This window comes from Lepidochelys olivacea (genome assembly GCF_965140295.1).
Source record: "Lepidochelys olivacea isolate rLepOli2 genome assembly, chromosome: 21".
Taxonomy (NCBI): Eukaryota; Metazoa; Chordata; order Testudines; family Cheloniidae; genus Lepidochelys; species Lepidochelys olivacea.
This window is the reverse complement of record NC_140431.1, coordinates 17,028,513-17,047,190: the sequence shown is the minus strand read 5'-3', so window position 1 is coordinate 17,047,190 and position 18,678 is coordinate 17,028,513. Positions and strand designations below refer to the sequence as shown.

At 52.4% G+C, this 18,678-nt stretch overlaps 1 protein-coding gene across 1 annotated transcript in view; it reads left to right on the top strand.

Moving 5' to 3' along the window:
• The first annotated feature begins 6,401 nt into the window (after nucleotides 1-6,401).
• SORT1 (sortilin 1) overlaps nucleotides 6,402-18,678 on the top strand; it is a 41,006-nt gene continuing 28,729 nt past the window's right edge. Inside the window, exon 1 of the mRNA XM_084611446.1 lies at nucleotides 6,402-6,611. Coding sequence (XP_084467572.1) covers nucleotides 6,438-6,611 — 174 coding nt within the window. The 5' untranslated portion in view covers nucleotides 6,402-6,437. The remainder of the gene's footprint in view (nucleotides 6,612-18,678) is intronic.

Below are 18,678 nucleotides of genomic sequence, written 5' to 3'. Positions count from 1 at the left end.
AGATCTCATAATGGAGGCTGGGTAAGGTTAGAGTAGCAGAGCCCTCTCTCGCCTTCCAGAAGGCTAGGCAGAGGGAAAACTCATCCTTCCAACTGCTGGGAGCATGAAAGTTTCAAATCGAACAGCAACAGACACATAAGGTGGACCCCCAAGCAATGTCCAGAAAGCATCCTTATAGGAATTCCAGCATCATCTCTTTCTAGTAGCAAGAATGGGAGGCTGGACTTTATCAGCCAATTGTCTGTGGACCATAAAAGTAAGCAGTTAGTTATAAAAACAGCCATACTAGGTCAGACCAATGGGCCATCTAGCCAAGTATCCTGTCTTCTGACAGTGCCCAATGCCAGTGCTTCAGAGGGAATGAGTGGAACAGGGCAATTTCTTCACACCAGTTGTGATTTTATAGACCCCTATCATATCCCTCCTTAGTCATCACTTTTCTAACCTGAACAGTCCCAGTCTAAGTTCTTCTTGTATGGAAGCTATTCCATAACCCTAATAATTTTTGTTGCTTTGTACCTGTATCCACTGTTCATGGAGGCTCTGGGCTTATTTGGTTTTATGACTTCGCACATGGGTAGCGAGTTTGATCCTGGATTTGCAAATACGGTTGCATGTTTTGCGAGTGTAGCGGTTGTTGAGGGGAGAGTTTGAGGCATTGGCCTTATGACATGCTCTCTTCTCCTGTAGAGATCTCTCATGCCACTCCTCAAAAGCAGACACACAGCCTCATGGCACTGACCTCTCCATCTAGGTCTATCTAGTGCAACAAGTTCCCACATTTCAGTGTCTAGCATGCTTTGAGATTGGCCTTCATTGTTTCTTTATATCTAAGGATAGGTCAACCCTTAGAGTGGGTTCCTGTGCTCTGTTGGCTGTAGAGAACTGCTTTTGATATACAGGAAATCTCCATGCAGACCAGGTGCTTGACCCAGCAAGCTGGATGAGCATGCTTTCGATGCCAGAGATTTGACACCTCTCAAGGACTTAAATGTCAGGACTCCTTTTGTACTCCTTGATGATGCAGATGGATTTTAGGCAGCAAAGGTGGACGCTCTCCACTTGTTTGATGTGGCATCAGTACAATGTCCATGTGTCACAGCCATGGAGTAGTGGGGTGCGTACAACAGCACGATAGATTCTCTTGGTTCTGACGCAGACTCCATACTTCCTCTGGAGGAGCCTGTGGGTGAGCCTGCCAAATGCCAATCTCCTCATCCAACACGGCATTGCTGGAAAGTGTGCTACCCAGGTAACAGAATTTCCTGACCAAGTTGAGGGGTGTATTGTTAGTTGTGACCATGGGATCATTGTGCTCATGCTGCTGATGGTCTGGTGTTGGCGGGTAAAGGCTGATTGTAAAACCAAAGCATTCTGAGGCATAGGTAAAGCAGTTCACAGTAAGCTGAATGTCCTTGGGTGTGTTTGCAATGAGGGCACAGTTGTCAGCAAACAGGAGCTGTTTGTTTGTTTACCTTGATGTGGGCCCTGAGTCGCTGTAGATTTAATAGACCCCCCCCCCCCCATCCATTCAGAACTGGATGTGTTCTTCTCCCTCCATCAAAGTCCTGGAATGCGAACAAGAGCACAGCTGAAAAGAGAATGGCAGAGAGAATGGGAGCCATTATGCACCCTTGTTTGGTGCCATTGGTGATGGAGAAGGCGTCTGAGTCACCACACCATCACGCTGGCCATCACGCCACTGTGAAATGGGCAGATGTCAGCAATCACCTTCTCTGGGCAGCCACATTTAAGAAGGCCCTTGCGATTCACCGTGTTGAAGGCCTTGGTTAGGTCACAAACACTATGTACAGGTTCTTGTTCTGTTCACGAGCCTTCTCTTGTGTTGGTCAGGCTGAAAAAGTCATGTTCCTGGTGCCACAGCCAGCTCCAAAGCCACGCAGTGACTGAATCCAGTAGGTGAGAGACAAGCCTGTGGAGGACAACCCGAATGAGGATCAGACAGCAGTGAGATTCTGCGATAGTTGTCACAGCTGGATGTGCTTCCCTTCCTCTTGTAGAGATGGACTATGAAAGCATCCTTGTACTCCTGTGGCACCGTACCCTGTTCCTATAGAACCTTGAAAAGGCTGGTGGGTTTCCTGATAGGTGGGCAGCTCCACATTTGTACACTTCAGGTGGACACTGTCAGGGTGTGGTGACTTGCCTGAGGACAGTTGCCTTTAACTTCATATAAAGAAAGGTACATGGGCAGCTCCTCCAGGCCAGGACACTGCTGGACTGAGTCAGTGGCATTGTCAGACATAGTTCAGGAGATGATCAATGTACTTTTCCCAGCGAGAGAGAATATTCTTTGTGTGTGAGCAACGGGTTACCATCGGCTGTAAGGACAGTGACTGTACCACTTGATTTTGTGCCCTTCTTAGCGCCCAAGGTCTTCATGTCATGCTTGTCAGCAACTTTCTGCAGTTCTTGAGCCTTCCGCTCCCATCAGTGGTTCTTCATCAGGTTTGCAGTGTTTGGCCTGATGGTACCAGGCCTTCCTTGCTGATTTCTTATCCAAAATGTAGGACTTGTGTGTGATGTGCATAGTCTCCACTAGCCAGTCTATTTCACAGTCAGTCATTGAACCAGTCTTGGTGTTTCTGCCTTACAAAGCCAAATACCTTGGATGTGACATATCTGAGCTTCTGAGGTTGCCTCAATGTCTGTGGAGTTCTCTGATACCTCAGCTAATGCAGTCTCTGGTGTCTGTTCCCCAGCAAACAAGCAAAGTTGGTCTTTCATGGCAGCTCATTGATCTCTGGTGGTTTATGGTGTCGTTAGGGGACTCTGAGAAGTGTAGCGACATGCTTCTCACAAGCCGATGCTCTGACCAGCATTCGGCTCTTTTCAGAGCATAGGTGATGTGCACATCTTTAATGTCTTTAAACTGTACAATTACATAATCCATCATGTGCCTGTTTTGATCTGGGATGCATCCATGTTGTCTTGGCCTGTTGGAAGACTGTGTTAGTAATGGTGAGATTGAACTTGGCACACTTGAAGAGAAATAGTTGGCTGCTGGAGTTTGACCTTCCAATGCCATGATGGCCTAGCACCCTATTCCCCATGTCAGAACTGGCTGCCACAGGGGCATTAAAGTCTCCAAAAAGGCCTGCTCTGTCACCTCAGGAGGATGAGCTCCATATCTGCCCTACGCTGTGGAGAACGACTGTCACCGTAAGGCCGCCTGCGTGCAGTCTTGTGACTAAGGACTGCCAGCAGCATCCTCTGCCTGTCCCCCATCACCACAGCATTTGGGTAAGTTGATTACATTGAGTTAAATGAGTTTGGCTGAACAACCAGCACTATGAATGGGGGTTTAAGTGAGAGAGGCTTGCACAGTGTCTTTCCCACGCTCTCACCCAAGCCGCTGTAAATGCCACAAGCATGGCAACTGACGTGGGTGCAGGATTTGTACTCAGAGTTGTCTTTCTCCTAGGTGAGCTGCTGAGCTGAGCTGAAAAGCCTCGTCTACCATAATCCTAGTGATTGTGTGGTATAAGTAGTCATTGGCCAGATTGCCCTTATATGCCATCACAAGATATGTGCTTCATTGACCTGAGTATTATAATCGCTGACTCATACTTTTCATCTGTAGATTTTAGTAAGTCTCAGCTCCATTTTACAGATGGGGAAACTGAGATACAGAAGTGAAGTGACTTGCCCCAGGTCACAGCCAGTGGCAGAGCCAGGAATAGAATCTAGGTCTTCTGACTCCCAATCCCACTCTACCTCTATGCATATTCCTCATGGGCCTTGTCTGCAGATCTATAATCTCAAAGGTCAGTGCCACTGAAACTTGCCCATTAAAAAGAAATGTAGGATTCAGATATCTGGAGATCAATGCTAGTGTTTCCATGGCTTGGGTTAATATGATGGGCAACAGCACGTTGCCTTTATAGTACCATTCTTCTCTGGTTCTTAACTGTTGTACAGTTAGCCGTGGTATATGACAAGAAGAATCCTGCTGTTACAGGAGATGGTGCTGTTCCTTTGACTTGACTTTTCTAGGGAAAAAAAATACAACAAACACATCTTCCCTGGGTGGGACTCAAAACAATGAAATGTCCTTTATATCCTATCCTAATCACTTGTTTACTGGTACCAACTATCATGTGATCCTGCCATGGTATTCTAACTAAATCAAGGCTTTGTGTTCTGATCTCTGATCCCTCTAGGGAGAAATACTAAATACTTGAAGTTGTTGCAAGTCAGCCAAGTCAAATACAAGTAGGGCATCTTGGAATAATAGATTTTGCTCTCTTGCAAATGAGTTTCATCTGGGCTCTTTTTGCCGTCTTCCCATGGCACTACTCAGGTGATACGCAGTGCCTCTCAGGCAGTTGTAGAAATGTCAGATATTTGTCCTTATATTTTTCAAACATGAAATCCAAGTGAATGCCTGGAAAAATGGGATGACACTGATATAAAATTAAGCTCTTTTCTTGGCTGCAGCCCCCCTCTCATTTGCTAGGGAATATGGAATGAGAACAAAATGAAGATCCAGAAACTGCTGATTTTTAATCTGTTTGCCTGCTGACTTAATCTGTGGCTTTGGGCAAAGCAAAGTTACTTAACCTGACTTCTACATATCTGCCAAAGTGAGATAAGCTATCTCACTTCCGCATAGTTATGAGGCTTAGTCACTATAAAGCTTTCGAGATGGTGAGTGTTATACAGTTGGGTTAGGAACTTTCTCCTTTGCACCTTCCCTTAATCTGAATCGCTGTGAACTCCATACCTGCCTTTGGCTGAAGGGGGAGCTTTTATCTCTCTGATGATTCCATTGGTGGGTTCTGACTCGTCTTACTTTCCCCATGACCCCTGCCATGGAGTTGGAGCTTAATTTGTTACAAAGCTGCTCTTTACCCTCAAAAAGCACTTAAAGTTTTTGTGTGGGGGTGGAGTGGCACTCCAAACAGCAGCATTGCACTGCAGGACCTGAGGTTTGGTTTCCTTTCTAGGATTCTCAGACTGTGTATGTGTGTGGACATGGTACAACTATCTTACATAACATTTTAAATGTGGATTTGTAAGGGCATAATTATAGCCCAGAATGAAAAACATTTCAAAATGTTTATGCTAGAAGAGGGCTTAAAAGGCATTGAAGAGAAACCAGTTAAACATGTATGTCCATTCACTGCTGGAGGAGGCAGAGACGCTGAACATCTTTTCCATAATTTTAATTAGTAGATAGGATCTTTTTACATTCCTTCTATGTAGTGCTATATTGCATCCCTTCATTCACTCTCCATCTAATTCAAATTTACTGGTTTACTAATCTCGCATGTCAAATCATTTGTGCTCTCATGTCCCCCTCCATCTTCTTGCTGTACTGACCCTTTTGCCTCCAGTGTTTGGCTTCCTGTTTCCATCATGCTACTTGCCTAGGCCTGGATCCGTCTCCGTGTTCTCATCCACCACCAGGCTCCCCCTTCTCTTACTTTCAGTCTAATTCTCCAGTCCCCACAATCCCTGCAATGTCTTGTCTTGTTGTAGAGGGTGAAGTTCACTGCCCAAGGGCAGGTGCCTTAAACCATGTAAAGAATCATGGGAATTTGAGATTCTAGGTGATTGATAATGTTTTCTAACCTTTGCAAGCAGACATCGGTTTAATCCTGCTAAATCCACACCTGTAATTAGAAGCTGCTTTCCACTCGTGCCATGGTGTTGTTGTGGGTTGGAATTGAGGTTACTTTTGTTCCTGCCTAATTTACCATGGCTTGAACTGCTCAGAGGGCCAGCTACTCCCAGCATTGCTACCACGAAGCACTCAACAAGCTTGAGATATATTTTAAACTAAAGACTTTAAAAACACATTTTTTTAAAAATGGCCTTTTGGTGTTTAAGCTACCGGGCCCCCTTTTCAACTTTGTCCACAGCCAGGATCATTAGAAACTTTTAAAATTAGTTCATTGAGACTCGCACATTCACCTGACTCCAGAAGCTGGAGCTGTAAGAAACATACTGCCAGGGGAGTGGTGACACAGCCAGCCATGCTGGCAGGCTCCATCTAAGTCCATCACTAATGTAGAACCAGCCTGGAGCAAAACAAAAAAAAGCCCCTGAGGCCGCAGCCCGGGGCAGGGAGGGGGCCTAGGGCAAGGCCTGGGCGTGGGAAGCTAATCAGAAGGCAAAGGGTCTGCTCAGGCTTGGCCCACGTTACGTTGCTAGGGGGACGGTGTGAGAGCTTGCGAGGGTAGAGACGGACAGCTCACGAAGCCAATCAGAAGTCTGAGGCTCGAGCGGCCACACGACCAGGGACAGAGCCATCAGGGAGGGCGGGGCTTGTTTCCTGGAGCGGAGACTGCTGTTTCCTTCAACCAATGAGACGTGGCAGATGGGTGCGTGCTGCCCAATGGGGTGGCTGTAGGCGGGGCGCGGCGAAGCCGGGATCCGGGCGCTGGCGGGGCTTGGGTTGGTTCGCGGCGATGGGGCTGCGGGCGGCTGCGCTGCGCGGGACCCTCCTGCTGCTGCTGCTGCTGCCCGGACCCGGCCGGCTGGAGGGGGCCCGCGCCGGGCTCCTGCGGAGGCGGCGGGCGGCGGAGCCGGGCTGCCGGGAGCTCCGCGGGTTCGAGCCCGTCCTGGGCAACAACACCTACCAGGTGAGGGGCCGGGACCCCGGGACGACAGGGACCCCGGGACGACAGAGCCCCCCCCCCGGACCCGCCAACGCCGGGGGGCCGACAGACCGACAGAGCCCCCCCCCACGCCGGGGGGCCGACAGAGCCCCCCCCCCGGACCCGCCCACGCCGGGGGGCCGACAGACCGACAGAGCCCCCCCCCACGCCGGGGGGCCGACAGAGCCCCCCCCCCGGACCCGCCCACGCCGGGGGGCCGACAGACCGACAGAGCCCCCCCCCCGGACCCGCCCACGCCGGGGGGCCGACAGACCGACAGAGCCCCCCCCCCCCCGGACCCGCCAACGCCGGGGGGCCGACAGACCGACAGAGCCCCCCCCCCCCGGACCCGCCAACGCCGGGGGGCCGACAGACCGACAGAGCCCCCCCCCCCCGGACCCGCCAACGCCGGGGAGCCGACAGAGCCCCCCCCCCCCCCGGACCCGCCAACGCCGGGGGGCCGACAGGCCGACAGAGCCCCCCCCCCCGGACCCGCCAACGCCGGGGGGCCGACAGAGCCCCCCCCCCCGGACCCGCCAACGCCGGGGGGCCGACAGAGCCCCCCCCCCCGGACCCGCCAACGCCGGGGGGCCGACAGGCCGACAGAGCCCCCCCCCCCGGACCCGCCCACGCCGGGGGGCCGACAGACCGACAGAGCCCCCCCCCCCGGACCCGCCCACGCCGGGGGGCCGACAGACCGACAGAGCCCCCCCCCCCCGGACCCGCCAACGCCGGGGGGCCGACAGACCGACAGAGCCCCCCCCCCCCGGACCCGCCAACGCCGGGGGGCCGACAGACCGACAGAGCCCCCCCCCCCCCCCCGGACCCGCCAACGCCGGGGGGCCGACAGACCGACAGAGCCCCCCCCCCCCGGACCCGCCAACGCCGGGGGGCCGACAGACCGACAGAGCCCCCCCCCCCCGGACCCGCCAACGCCGGGGGGCCGACAGACCGACAGAGCCCCCCCCCCCCGGACCCGCCAACGCCGGGGGGCCGACAGAGCCCCCCCCCCCCGGACCCGCCAACGCCGGGGGGCCGACAGAGCCCCCCCCCCCCGGACCCGCCAACGCCGGGGGGCCGACAGAGCCCCCCCCCCCCGGACCCGCCAACGCCGGGGGGCCGACAGAGCCCCGCCCCCCCCCCGGACCCGCCAACGCCGGGGGGCCGACAGAGCCCCGCCCCCCCCCCGGACCCGCCAACGCCGGGGGGCCGACAGACCGACAGAGCCCCCCCCCCCCGGACCCGCCAACGCCGGGGAGCCGACAGAGCCCCCCCCCCCCCCCCCCGGACCCGCCAACGCCGGGGGGCCGACAGACTGACAGAGCCCCCCCCCCGGACCCGCCAACGCCGGGGGGCCGACAGAGCCCCCCCCCCCGGACCCGCCAACGCCGGGGGGCCGACAGGCCGACAGAGCCCCCCCCCCCGGACCCGCCCACGCCGGGGGGCCGACAGACCGACAGAGCCCCCCCCCGGACCCGCCAACGCCGGGGGGCCGACAGACCGACAGAGCCCCCCACCCCCGCCGCTGATGATCTTGCCCTGCCCAGAATAGGGGGCGCTGCTCTGTGCCAGCCATGCCTGCCTGGTCTTGGGGACTCCCAAGCTGCCTTGGTCTTTGCTTCTTAGCAGAGCCCCAAGGACAGCGATTCACCTTCCTCCTCTTGCAGCGAGGGAGCCCTTGTCTTGGGCGGGGGGGAGTGCTAAAGCTGGCCCTCCCACCTTGTTTTCCAGCACTAATTGCCCCATGTGCCTTCAAGAAATCTCTGCATACAGTCGGGATGGCGGGGGAGTCGCTTGTGGGCTGGTCTTTGCCTGCACAGCCAGGAGCTGAGGGGTTAAGTTTGTGTCGAGCAGGTTCCTGCCACCTGAGTGTGTAATATGGCAAATGTCAATGTGACCTTTGGTAAGTCACTTCCTAGGTTGGTGCCTCTGTTTCCCCTCTATTGAATGGGGATAATGGAACGCACTTTGCCTGGAGTTAGAGAGGTATCTTTAATGTCTGAGCACTTGGTTTACCTGCATGTGTCAGAGCAGGACAGAATCGGGCTAGTCTGTGCACTGTAGCAGGCCCATAGATAGAAGACAGAGAACCCTTCAATGTTGTGTTAAACACCTTGATGTGTCTTCACCTGAACAGCATTGTAACTTCTCCCTGACTTTCAAAGTGAGATTGCAAACAGGTCACTCTTCTGATGCTGAGTGAGCGGCAGAGGGGCCCGTGCTGCTGCTCCCGTGAGATTAAGGGTCTGAGGCACTGAGTCTTGTCGCACCTTGGTGCATCCTTGGAACTCTGCAGCAGCAGGTGGTGGGTTTTTAGAGACACCTATCATTCCCCTTTCCCCTGAGTCATCTGAGAGCCACAGTTCACTGACTTGGTACAGTGCAATTTCTCCAAAGATTGTACCTGTATGCGTACTGCAGGAACCTGTGCTCCACTGACCGTGAGCACAGGGGCATAGAATCAAAACTGTAACAGGCCCTTAACTATAGCCGGGCAATTCAGTGCTGCTGTTGCATTAATAATCTGCTGTAGAAAATCCTATTATTTGGTTCTTTCTGTATCCCTCCTATCTCTCCGTATTCCCTTCATGGCTTTAGCAGATGTTTGTTTCACTCTTGGTGTTTTTCTTTGTGGTTTAATTCTGTACCTGAGATGTATTGCCTTTTTGGGGATCCCCTGAGAGGCAGAACTGTGTCTGGCAGGCTTATCTCCCCTCCCTCCCCTCACACCATACCTGCCTCAAATAGGTGAGCTTCCTGGCTGCTTGGAAGGGCAGAGGTTTCCTCTACTCATCCCACAGAGCTTCTGGGCTCCTGCAAGCCAGGGAGGGAGTGTCCCTACTATTCCCCTTCTTTCCCCAGCCTCTTCTTTGAGCCCTTCTCCCCTAGGAGCAGCTCCAGTGTCTGCCTCTGCTTTTAGCTTTCCAAATTAGCAAGTGCTGGGAGAAAGTAGACCTAGATTCTAAAGCCAGAAGTGATGATCCTGGTCAGTTTTGCCTACAGACCGCAGCATTCTCAGCGTTCTTGTTAATTTCATGCTGCTGTTTGGCAAAGCTATGAGCAGGAGTAGAGGCACTGTCTGCCGACTGGGGAAGATAGGCACTGCATCGTTTTACATGGAATTCACATTTGGAAGGTTTTCTTCACAACCATAAGGACCAAAGCCTTAGATTCTGTAAAAAGAACAGGAGGACTAGTGGCACCTTAGAGACTAACCAATTTATTTGAGCATGAGCTTTCGTGAGCTACAGCTCACTTCATCGGATGCATCACAAAAGCTTATGCTCAAATAAATTGGTTAGTCTCTAAGGTGCCACAAGTCCTCCTTTTCTTTTTGTGAATACAGACTAACACGGCTGCTCCTCTGAAACCTTAGCTTCTGTAGCAACTAGTGGCGAAGTCCTATCGCTCACCAGGCTTGTGAACTGACTTGCCTGGGGCTTTAAGCCCATTTCTGTCGGCCTCTTCTGTACCTGATGTAGGATCAAAAGTTGGGATTCATTTCCTTACTCTTCCTGACACGTTGGGGGTATGTAATCCCAATGTAATGTTACATCATTTGTGGGTGCTGTATCCTGCCTTTGTGGTGGATGTGCCCTATGGTACAATGGTATTCTGCAGTGTATCTGCTGTCACCTTATTCTGTCTGGAGCTGGTGGTGTGACTTAAAAATCTTCTTGGGCGTCCAGAGCTGGCAAAGCCCTTTACTAACACCGAGTTGAGCATCCCAACCTCCCTGCCACACAGGCAGTTTTGTCCCATTTTACAGTTGAGAAACTGAGGCTTAGAGAGGGCAAGTGTCTTGCCCAAAGCCAGTATGTGACAGAGCTGATTCCTGTTTCTCTGTCTGACCCACAATCCCATCCTCTCCCGCTCCAGCGCATAGCTTCTGTGGGCATGTAAAAAGCACTTCGTGTCTAAAAGAAACAGGCTGTGTCAGAAATCAGCATTCTTAAATAACATGGTGTCTCAGCCCAGAGAAGAATATGAGCATTTGTTTGCTTGGGCTGGCAGTGTTTTGTCCTAGCTATCTGCGATAGAATGGATCGTGCCTGTTGGAGACTAGAGAGCGAGCCATAGCTCTTACACTTTTATTATGGGCCTCTGGACTCCTGAAGAGGGAGTGAAATCTGGGATCTTCTTAGGGTATGTCTACACTACGAAATTAGGTCTAATTTATAGAAGTCGGTTTTTTAGAAATCGGTTTTATATATTCGAGTGTGTGTGTGTCCCCACAGAAAATGCTCTAAGTGCATTAACTCGGCGGAGTGCTTCCACAGTACCGAGGCTAAAGTCGACTTCTGGAGCGTTGCACTGTGGGTAGCTATCCCACAGTTCCCGCAGTCTCCGCTGCCCATTGGAATTCTGGGTTGAGATCCCAATGCCTGATGGGGCTAAAACATTGTCGCGGGTGGTTCTGGGTACATATCGTCAGGCCCCCCTTCCCTCCCTCCCTCCGTGAAAGCAAGGGCAGACAATCGTTTCGCGCCTTTTTTCCTGAGTTACCCGTGCAGACGCCATACCACGGCAAGCATGGAGCCCGCTCAGGTAACCATCACCGTATGTCTCCTGGGTGCTGGCAGACGCGGTACTGCATTGCTACACAGTAGCAGCAACCCATTGCCTTCTGGCAGCAGACGGTGCAATACGACTGGTAGCCGTCATCGTCATGTCCGAGGTGCTCCTGGCCACGTCGGCCTGGAGCAGCTGGACAGACATTGGCGCAGGGACTAAATTTGGAGTGACTTGACCAGGTCATTCTCTTTACTCCTGCAGTCAGTCCTATTGAGCCGTCTTATGGTGAGTAGGCAGGTGATATGGACTGCTAGCAGTCCTCTTGTACCATCTTCTGCCGAGCAGCCATGAGATGTGGATGGTATGCAGTCCTTCTGCACCGTCTGCTGCCAGCCAAAGATGTAAAAGATAGATGGAGTGGATCAAAACAAGAAATAGACCAGATTTGTTTTGTACTCATTTGCTTCCTCCCCTCCCCTGTCTAGGGGACTCATTCTTCTAGATCACACTGCAGTCACTTACAGAGAAGGTGCAGCGAGGTAAATCTAGCCATGTATCAATCAGAGGCCAGGCTAACCTTCTTGTTCCAATAAGGACAATAACTTAGGTGCACCATTTCTTATTGGAACCCTCCGTGAAGTCCTGCCTGAAATACTCCTTGATGTAAAGCCACCCCCTTTGTTGATTTTAGCTCCCTGAAGCCAACCCTGTAAGCACCCCTCCCGGTGTCAGAGCAATGGCAAACAATCGGGCATCTGAGAGTGCTGTCCAGAGCAGTCACAATGGAGCGCTCTGATGGGGCTAAAACATTGTCGCGGGTGGTTCTGGGTACGTATCGTCAGGCCCCCGTTCCCTCCCTCCCTCCATGAAAGCAAGGGCAGACAATCATTTCGTGCCTTTTTTCCTGAGTTACCTGTGCAGACGCCATACCACGGCAAGCATGGAGCCCGCTCAGGTAACCGTCACCCTATGTCTCCTGGGTGCTGGCAGACGTGGTACGGCTTTGCTGCACAGTAGCAGCAACCCATTGCCTTCTGGCAGCAGACGGTGCAATACGATTGGTAGTCGTCCTCGTCGTGTCCGAGGTGCTCCTGGCCACGTCGGCTGGGAGCGCCTGGGCAGACATGGGCGCAGGGACTAAATTTGGAGTGACTTGACCAGGTCATTCTCTTTAGTCCTGCAGTCAGTCCTATTGAACCGTCTTATGGTGAGCGGGCAGGCGATACGGACTGCTAGCAGTCGTACTGTACCATCTTCTGCCAGGCAGGCAAGAGATGAAGATGGCTAGCAGTCGTACTGTACCATCTTCTGCCAAGCAGCCATGAGATGTGGATGGCATGCAGTCCTTCTGCACCGTCTGCTGCCAGCCAAAGATGTAAAAGATAGATGGAGTGGGTCAGAACAAGAAATAGACCAGATTTGTTTTGTACTCATTTGCCTCCTCCCCTGTCTAGGGGACTCATTCCTCTAGATCACACTGCAGTCACTCACAGAGAAGGTGCAGCGAGGTAAATCTAGCCATGTATCAATCAGAGGCCAGGCTAACCTCCTTGTTCCAATAAGAACGATAACTTAGGTGCACCATTTCTTATTGGAACCCTCCGTGAAGTCCTGCCTGAAATACTCCTTGATGTACAGACACCCCCTTTGTTGATTTTAGCTCCCTGAAGCCAACCCTGTAAGCCGTGTCGTCAGTCGCCCCTCCCTCCGTCAGAGCAACGGCAGACAATCGTTCCGCGCCTTTTTTTCTGTGCGGACGCCATACCAAGGCAAGCATGGAGGCCGCTCAGCTCACTTTGGCAATTAGGAGCACATTAAACACCACATGCATTATCCAGCAGTATATGCAGCACCAGAACCTGGCAAAGCGATACCGGGCGAGGAGGCGATGTCAGCGCGGTCACGTGAGTGATCAGGACATGGACACAGATTTCTCTGAAAGCATGGGCCCTGCCAATGCATGCATCATGGTGCTAATGGGGCAGGTTCATGCTGTGGAACGCCGATTCTGGGCTCGGGAAACAAGCACAGACTGGTGGGACCGCATAGTGTTGCAGGTCTGGGACGATTCCCAGTGGCTGCGAAACTTTCGCATGCGTAAGGGCACTTTCATGGAACTTTGTGACTTGCTTTCCCCTGCCCTGAAGCGCATGAATACCAAGATGAGAGCAGCCCTCACAGTTGAGAAGCGAGTGGCGATAGCCCTGTGGAAGCTTGCAACGCCAGACAGCTACCGGTCAGTTGGGAATCAATTTGGAGTGGGCAAATCTACTGTGGGGGCTGCTGTGATGCAAGTAGCCCACGCAATCAAAGATCTGCTGATATCAAGGGTAGTGACCCTGGGAAATGTGCAGGTCATAGTGGATGGCTTTGCTGCAATGGGATTCCCTAACTGTGGTGGGGCTATAGACGGAACCCATATCCCTATCTTGGCACCGGAGCACCAAGCCGCTGAGTACATAAACCGCAAAGGGTACTTTTCGATAGTGCTGCAAGCTCTGGTGGATCACAAGGGACGTTTCACCAACATCAACGTGGGATGGCCGGGAAAGGTGCATGATGCTCGCATCTTCAGGAACTCTGGTCTGTTTCAAAAGCTGCAGGAAGGGACTTTATTCCCAGACCAGAAAATAACTGTTGGGGATGTTGAAATGCCTATATGTATCCTTGGGGACCCAGCCTACCCCTTAATGCCATGGCTCATGAAGCCGTACACAGGCAGCCTGGACAGTATTCAGGAGCTGTTCAACTACAGGCTGAGCAAGTGCAGAATGGTGGTAGAATGTGCATTTGGACGTTTAAAGGCGCGCTGGCGCAGTTTACTGACTCGCTTAGACCTCAGCGAAACCAATATTCCCACTGTTATTACTGCTTGCTGTGTGCTCCACAATATCTGTGAGAGTAAGGGGGAAACGTTTATGGCGGGGTGGGAGGTTGAGGCAAATCGCCTGGCTGCTGGTTACGCGCAGCCAGACACCAGGGTGGTTAGAAGAGCACAGGAGGGCGCGGGGTGCATCAGAGAAGCTTTGAAAACCAGTTTCATGACTGGCCAGGCTACGGTGTGAAAGTTCTGTTTGTTTCTCCTTGATGAAACCCCCCGCCCCTCCTCCCTTCAGTCACCACTTGCAGAGGCAATAAAGTCATTGTTGCTTCACATTCATGCATTCTTTATTCATTCATCACACAAATAGGGGGATGACTATCAAGGTAGCCCAGGAGGGTGGTGGAGGAGGGAAGGAAAATGCCACACAGCACTTTAAGCACAGCACTTTAAAAGTTCACAACTTTAAAATTTATTGAATGACAGCCTTCTTTTTTTTGGGCAATCCTCTGTGGTGGAGTGGCTGGTTGGCCGGAGGCCCCCCCACCGCGTTCTTGGGCGTCTGGGTGTGGAGGCTATGGAACTTGGGGAGGAGGGCGGTTGGTTACAGAGGGGCAGCAGTGGCAGTCTGTGCTCCAGCTGCCTTTGCTGCAGCTCAACCATACACTGGAGCATACTGGTTTGGTCCTCCAGCAGCCTCAGCATTGAATCCTGCCTCCTCTCATCACGCTGCCACCACATTTGAGCTTCAGCCCTCTCTTCAGCCCACCACTTACTCTCTTCAGCCCGCCACCTCTCCTCCCGGTCATTTTGTGCTTTCCTGCACTCTGACATTATTTGCCTCCACGCATTCGTCTGTGCTCTGTCAGTGTGGGAGGACAGCATGAGCTCGGAGAACATTTCATCGCGAGTGCGTTTTTCTTTTCTTTCTAAGCTTCACTAGCCTCTGGGAAGGAGAAGATCCTGTGATCATTGAAACACATGCAGCTGGTGGAGAAAAAAAAAAGGGACAGCGGTATTTAAAAAGACACATTTTATAAAACAGTGGCTACACTCTTTCAGGGTAAACCTTGCTGTTAACATTACATACATAGCACATGTGCTTTCGTTACAAGGTCGCATTTTGCCTCCTCCCACCGCGTGACTACCCCCTCAACCTTCCTCCCCCCTCCCTGTGGCTAACAGCGGGGAACATTTCTGTTTAGCCACAGGCAAACAGCCCAGCAGGAATGGGCTCCTCTGAGTGTCCCCTGAAGAAAAGCACTCTATTTCAACCAGGTGACCATGAATTATATCTCACTCTCCTGAGGATAACACAGAGAGATAAAGAACGGATGTTGTTTGAATGCCAGCAAACATACACTGCAATGCTTTGTTCTACAATGATTCCCGAGTACTGGCCTGGAGTGGTAAAGTGTCCTACAATGAAGGACGCAATAAGGCTGCCCTCCCCAGAAACCTTTTGCAAAGGCTTTAGGACTACATCTAGGAGAACCGCAAATGCAAGGGCAAAGTAATCCTTTCACATGCTTGCTTTTAAACCATGTATAGTATTTTAAAAGGTACACTCACCAGAGGTCCCTTCTCCGCCTGCTGGGTCCAGGAGGCAGCCTTGGGTGGGTTCGGGGGGTACTGGCTCCAGGTCTAGGGTGAGAAACAGTTCCTGGCTGTCAGGAAAACCGGTTTCTCCGCTTGCTTGCTGTGAGCTATCTACAACCTCCTCCTCCTCCTCATTTTCTTCGTCCCCAAAACCTGCTTCCGTATTGCCTCCATCTCCATTGAAGGAGTCAAACAACACGGCTGGGGTAGTGGTGGCTGAACCCCCTAAAATGGCATGCAGCTCATCATAGAAGCGGCATGTTTGGGGCTCTGACCCAGAGCGGCTGTTCGCCTCTCTGGTTTTCTGGTAGGCTTGCCTCAGCTCCTTCAGTTTCACGCGGCACTGCTTCGGGTCCCTGTTATGGCCTCTGTCCTTCATGCCCTGGGAGATTTTCACAAAGGTTTTGGCATTTCGAAAACTGGAACGGAGTTCTGATAGCACGGATTCCTCTCCCCAAACAGCGATCAGATCCCGTACCTCCCGTTCGGTCCATGCTGGAGCTCTTTTGCGATTCTGGGACTCCATCATGGTCACCTGTGCTGATGAGCTCTGCATGGTCACCTGCAGCTTGCCACGGTGGCCAAACAGGAAATGAGATTCAAAAGTTCGCGGTTCTTTTCCTGTCTACCTGGCCAGTGCATCTGAGTTGAGAGTGCTGTCCAGAGCGGTTATAATGGAGCACTCTGGGATAGCTCCCGGAGGCCAATACCATCGAATTGTGTCCACAGTACCCCAAATTCGAGCCGCCAACGTCGATTTAAGCGCTAATCCACTTGTCAGGGGTGGAGTAAGGAAATCGATTTTAAGAGCTCTTTAAGTCGAAATAAAGGGCTTCATTGTGTGGACGGGTGCAGGTTTACATCGATTTAAGGCTGCTAAATTCGACCTAAAGTCCTAGTGTAGACCAGGGCATGGAGAAGGTGCAGCGAGGTAAATCTAGCCATGTATCAATCAGAGGCCAGACCAACCTGCTTGTTCCAAAAGAACAATAAATTAGGTGCACCATTTCTTATTGGAACCCTCCATGAAGTCCTGCCTGAAATACTCCTTGATGTAAAGCCACCCCCTTTGTTGATTTTAACTCCCTATAAGCCAACCCTGTAAGCCATGTGGTCAGTCGCCCCTCCCTGCATCAGAGCAACGGCAGACAATCGTGCATCTGAGTTGAGAGTGCTGTCCAGAGCAGTCACAGTGGAGCACTCTGGGATAGCTCCCGGAGGCCAATACCGTCTAATTGTGACCACAGTACCCCAAATTCGACCCGGCAAGGCCGATTTAAGTGCTATTCCACTTGTCAGGGGTGGAGTAAGGAAATCGATTTTAAGAGCTCTTTAAATCGAAATAAAGGGCTTCATCGTGTGGACGGGTGCAGGTTTACATCGATTTAACGCTGCTAAATTCGACCTAAAGTCCTAGTGTAGACCAGGGCTTACACAGCTCTCAGCCTCTCTTTTTGTTCAGCTTGCTCTCCCCCAGTCCTTGAGGGTCCTCTCCTCCCAGAGTCTTCTGCTTTATGCTTGAGAGGCCCCACATCTCAGGTATGACTGTGTGTGTCTGTGGGGAATATAGTCTCTTCCCCGTGGGGGGGAAGAGGGTCTGTCAATGTTCAGTCCAGGGAGGCCTGGCTGCAGTTTCTGTACAGCTGAAGTGCTGCTCCCTAGTTGGCCAAGTCAGATGTCACAAGACCCTCCTTCCATCCCCTCCTCGCGCAGGCCGGTTCCAGTAAATCCCCAAACCCTCTGCAGACTGCTGCCTGCATTAAACAGCTCTGTCTTGCAGCAACACTTCTTCCTGGGATTCTCGCTCTGCTGGGATGTCCGCTCCAAAGCTTCCCAGCAGCAGTCCGGGTGAGGAGAGGCCAGTGGGTTTAATTCTGTTGATTGCTGGGGTTTCCTTCTCTGATCAGATGCTGAAACGTGTGCCCATGTGTGGCTGCCTCCTGAAGGGTTTGAAAACTTCCTAGCTCAGGAGTACACCTGCAAATCCAGGGAGGGGTGAGGCGAGGCTAGCATCAGCCTGTGTGCTCTCCTGCCTTAGCTGCCAAGTCCGTGCATAGCACCTGCCAGCTGGCTTGCAGAGTAATAACAACTCCTCCTCCCTCTGCAGGCGTTTCTTCTGGTTAAACATGCTGTATGGGCAGACCTCTTCGGGAGCGAAGTGTTTTGTTGCCTTATATGTAAGAGGCAGCGTGGCCTAGGGGGCTGCGCATGGGCTGTTGTGCAAGCGCTGCATGACGGGCTGTTTGTGTGGTGCTTAGCAAGATGAGATGCTGAGGTTGGTCGGGTTCTCCAGCTGTGACTGTATAATAACAAACAGCTGCCATGTTCCGTCCCAGAGGTGGTTGCAATTTCAGTGCCCTGGGAAGAGATCTCTTCATGCTCCTTCCCTGTACACTGTGGTGTTGAGGCTTAGCTGTTAAACACTCTGTGATCACTTACAAAGTGCAAAGTAGCTTTCCTTCTGCCTCCCTGAGGGATGGTCAGTGCTGACGTGAAATGCCTTTGAGTTGCCAGCACCTGTGCTAAGGAGTTGTGTGTAAGCAAGTTTTGACTGCTTAAGAGGAGTGGGTCTATCCTGCCGCTAGTCAAGCAAGCCCTGAATCCGCCCACTAACCTGCTAGCACGGCGATATCGCCGGGTGTTCCAGCCCCTCTCGTGCAGAGTCCTGCGTTTAGACAGTAAACTCTTTGTGCTGCTGCAGCTGCCGCTCCTGGAGTTCCTAGTTCACCGCCTGCACCCCTGCCGTGGGCCAAGTGTCATCTCGTAGGAGGTGGGAGGCCTGCTCTCCGCAGAGCCCCTCCTAGCAGTAAGAACTCATTGCCGTGTACTTGTAATTAAATGCTAAGCCCATCTCTTCCGTTCCTGCAGGAAGAGGAGCTGTAACGCCGTTAAAATCATCCTTTATTAACAGAGACTGAGCAGCGGGGGCTATGCTACCATGAAGCTTGGTTACTGATGGACCTGTCGGCTGAAAACGCAAGGTCTTTTACACTGCTGTATAGCAGAGTGGCCTCCTGTCACATGGCCGTCCAGTGGATGGTTTGTGGCCTCATAGCATGAGGCCTGGCAAGATTAAAGCATAACTTCATTCCCAGGGAAACAGATCTTGCTTGGCTG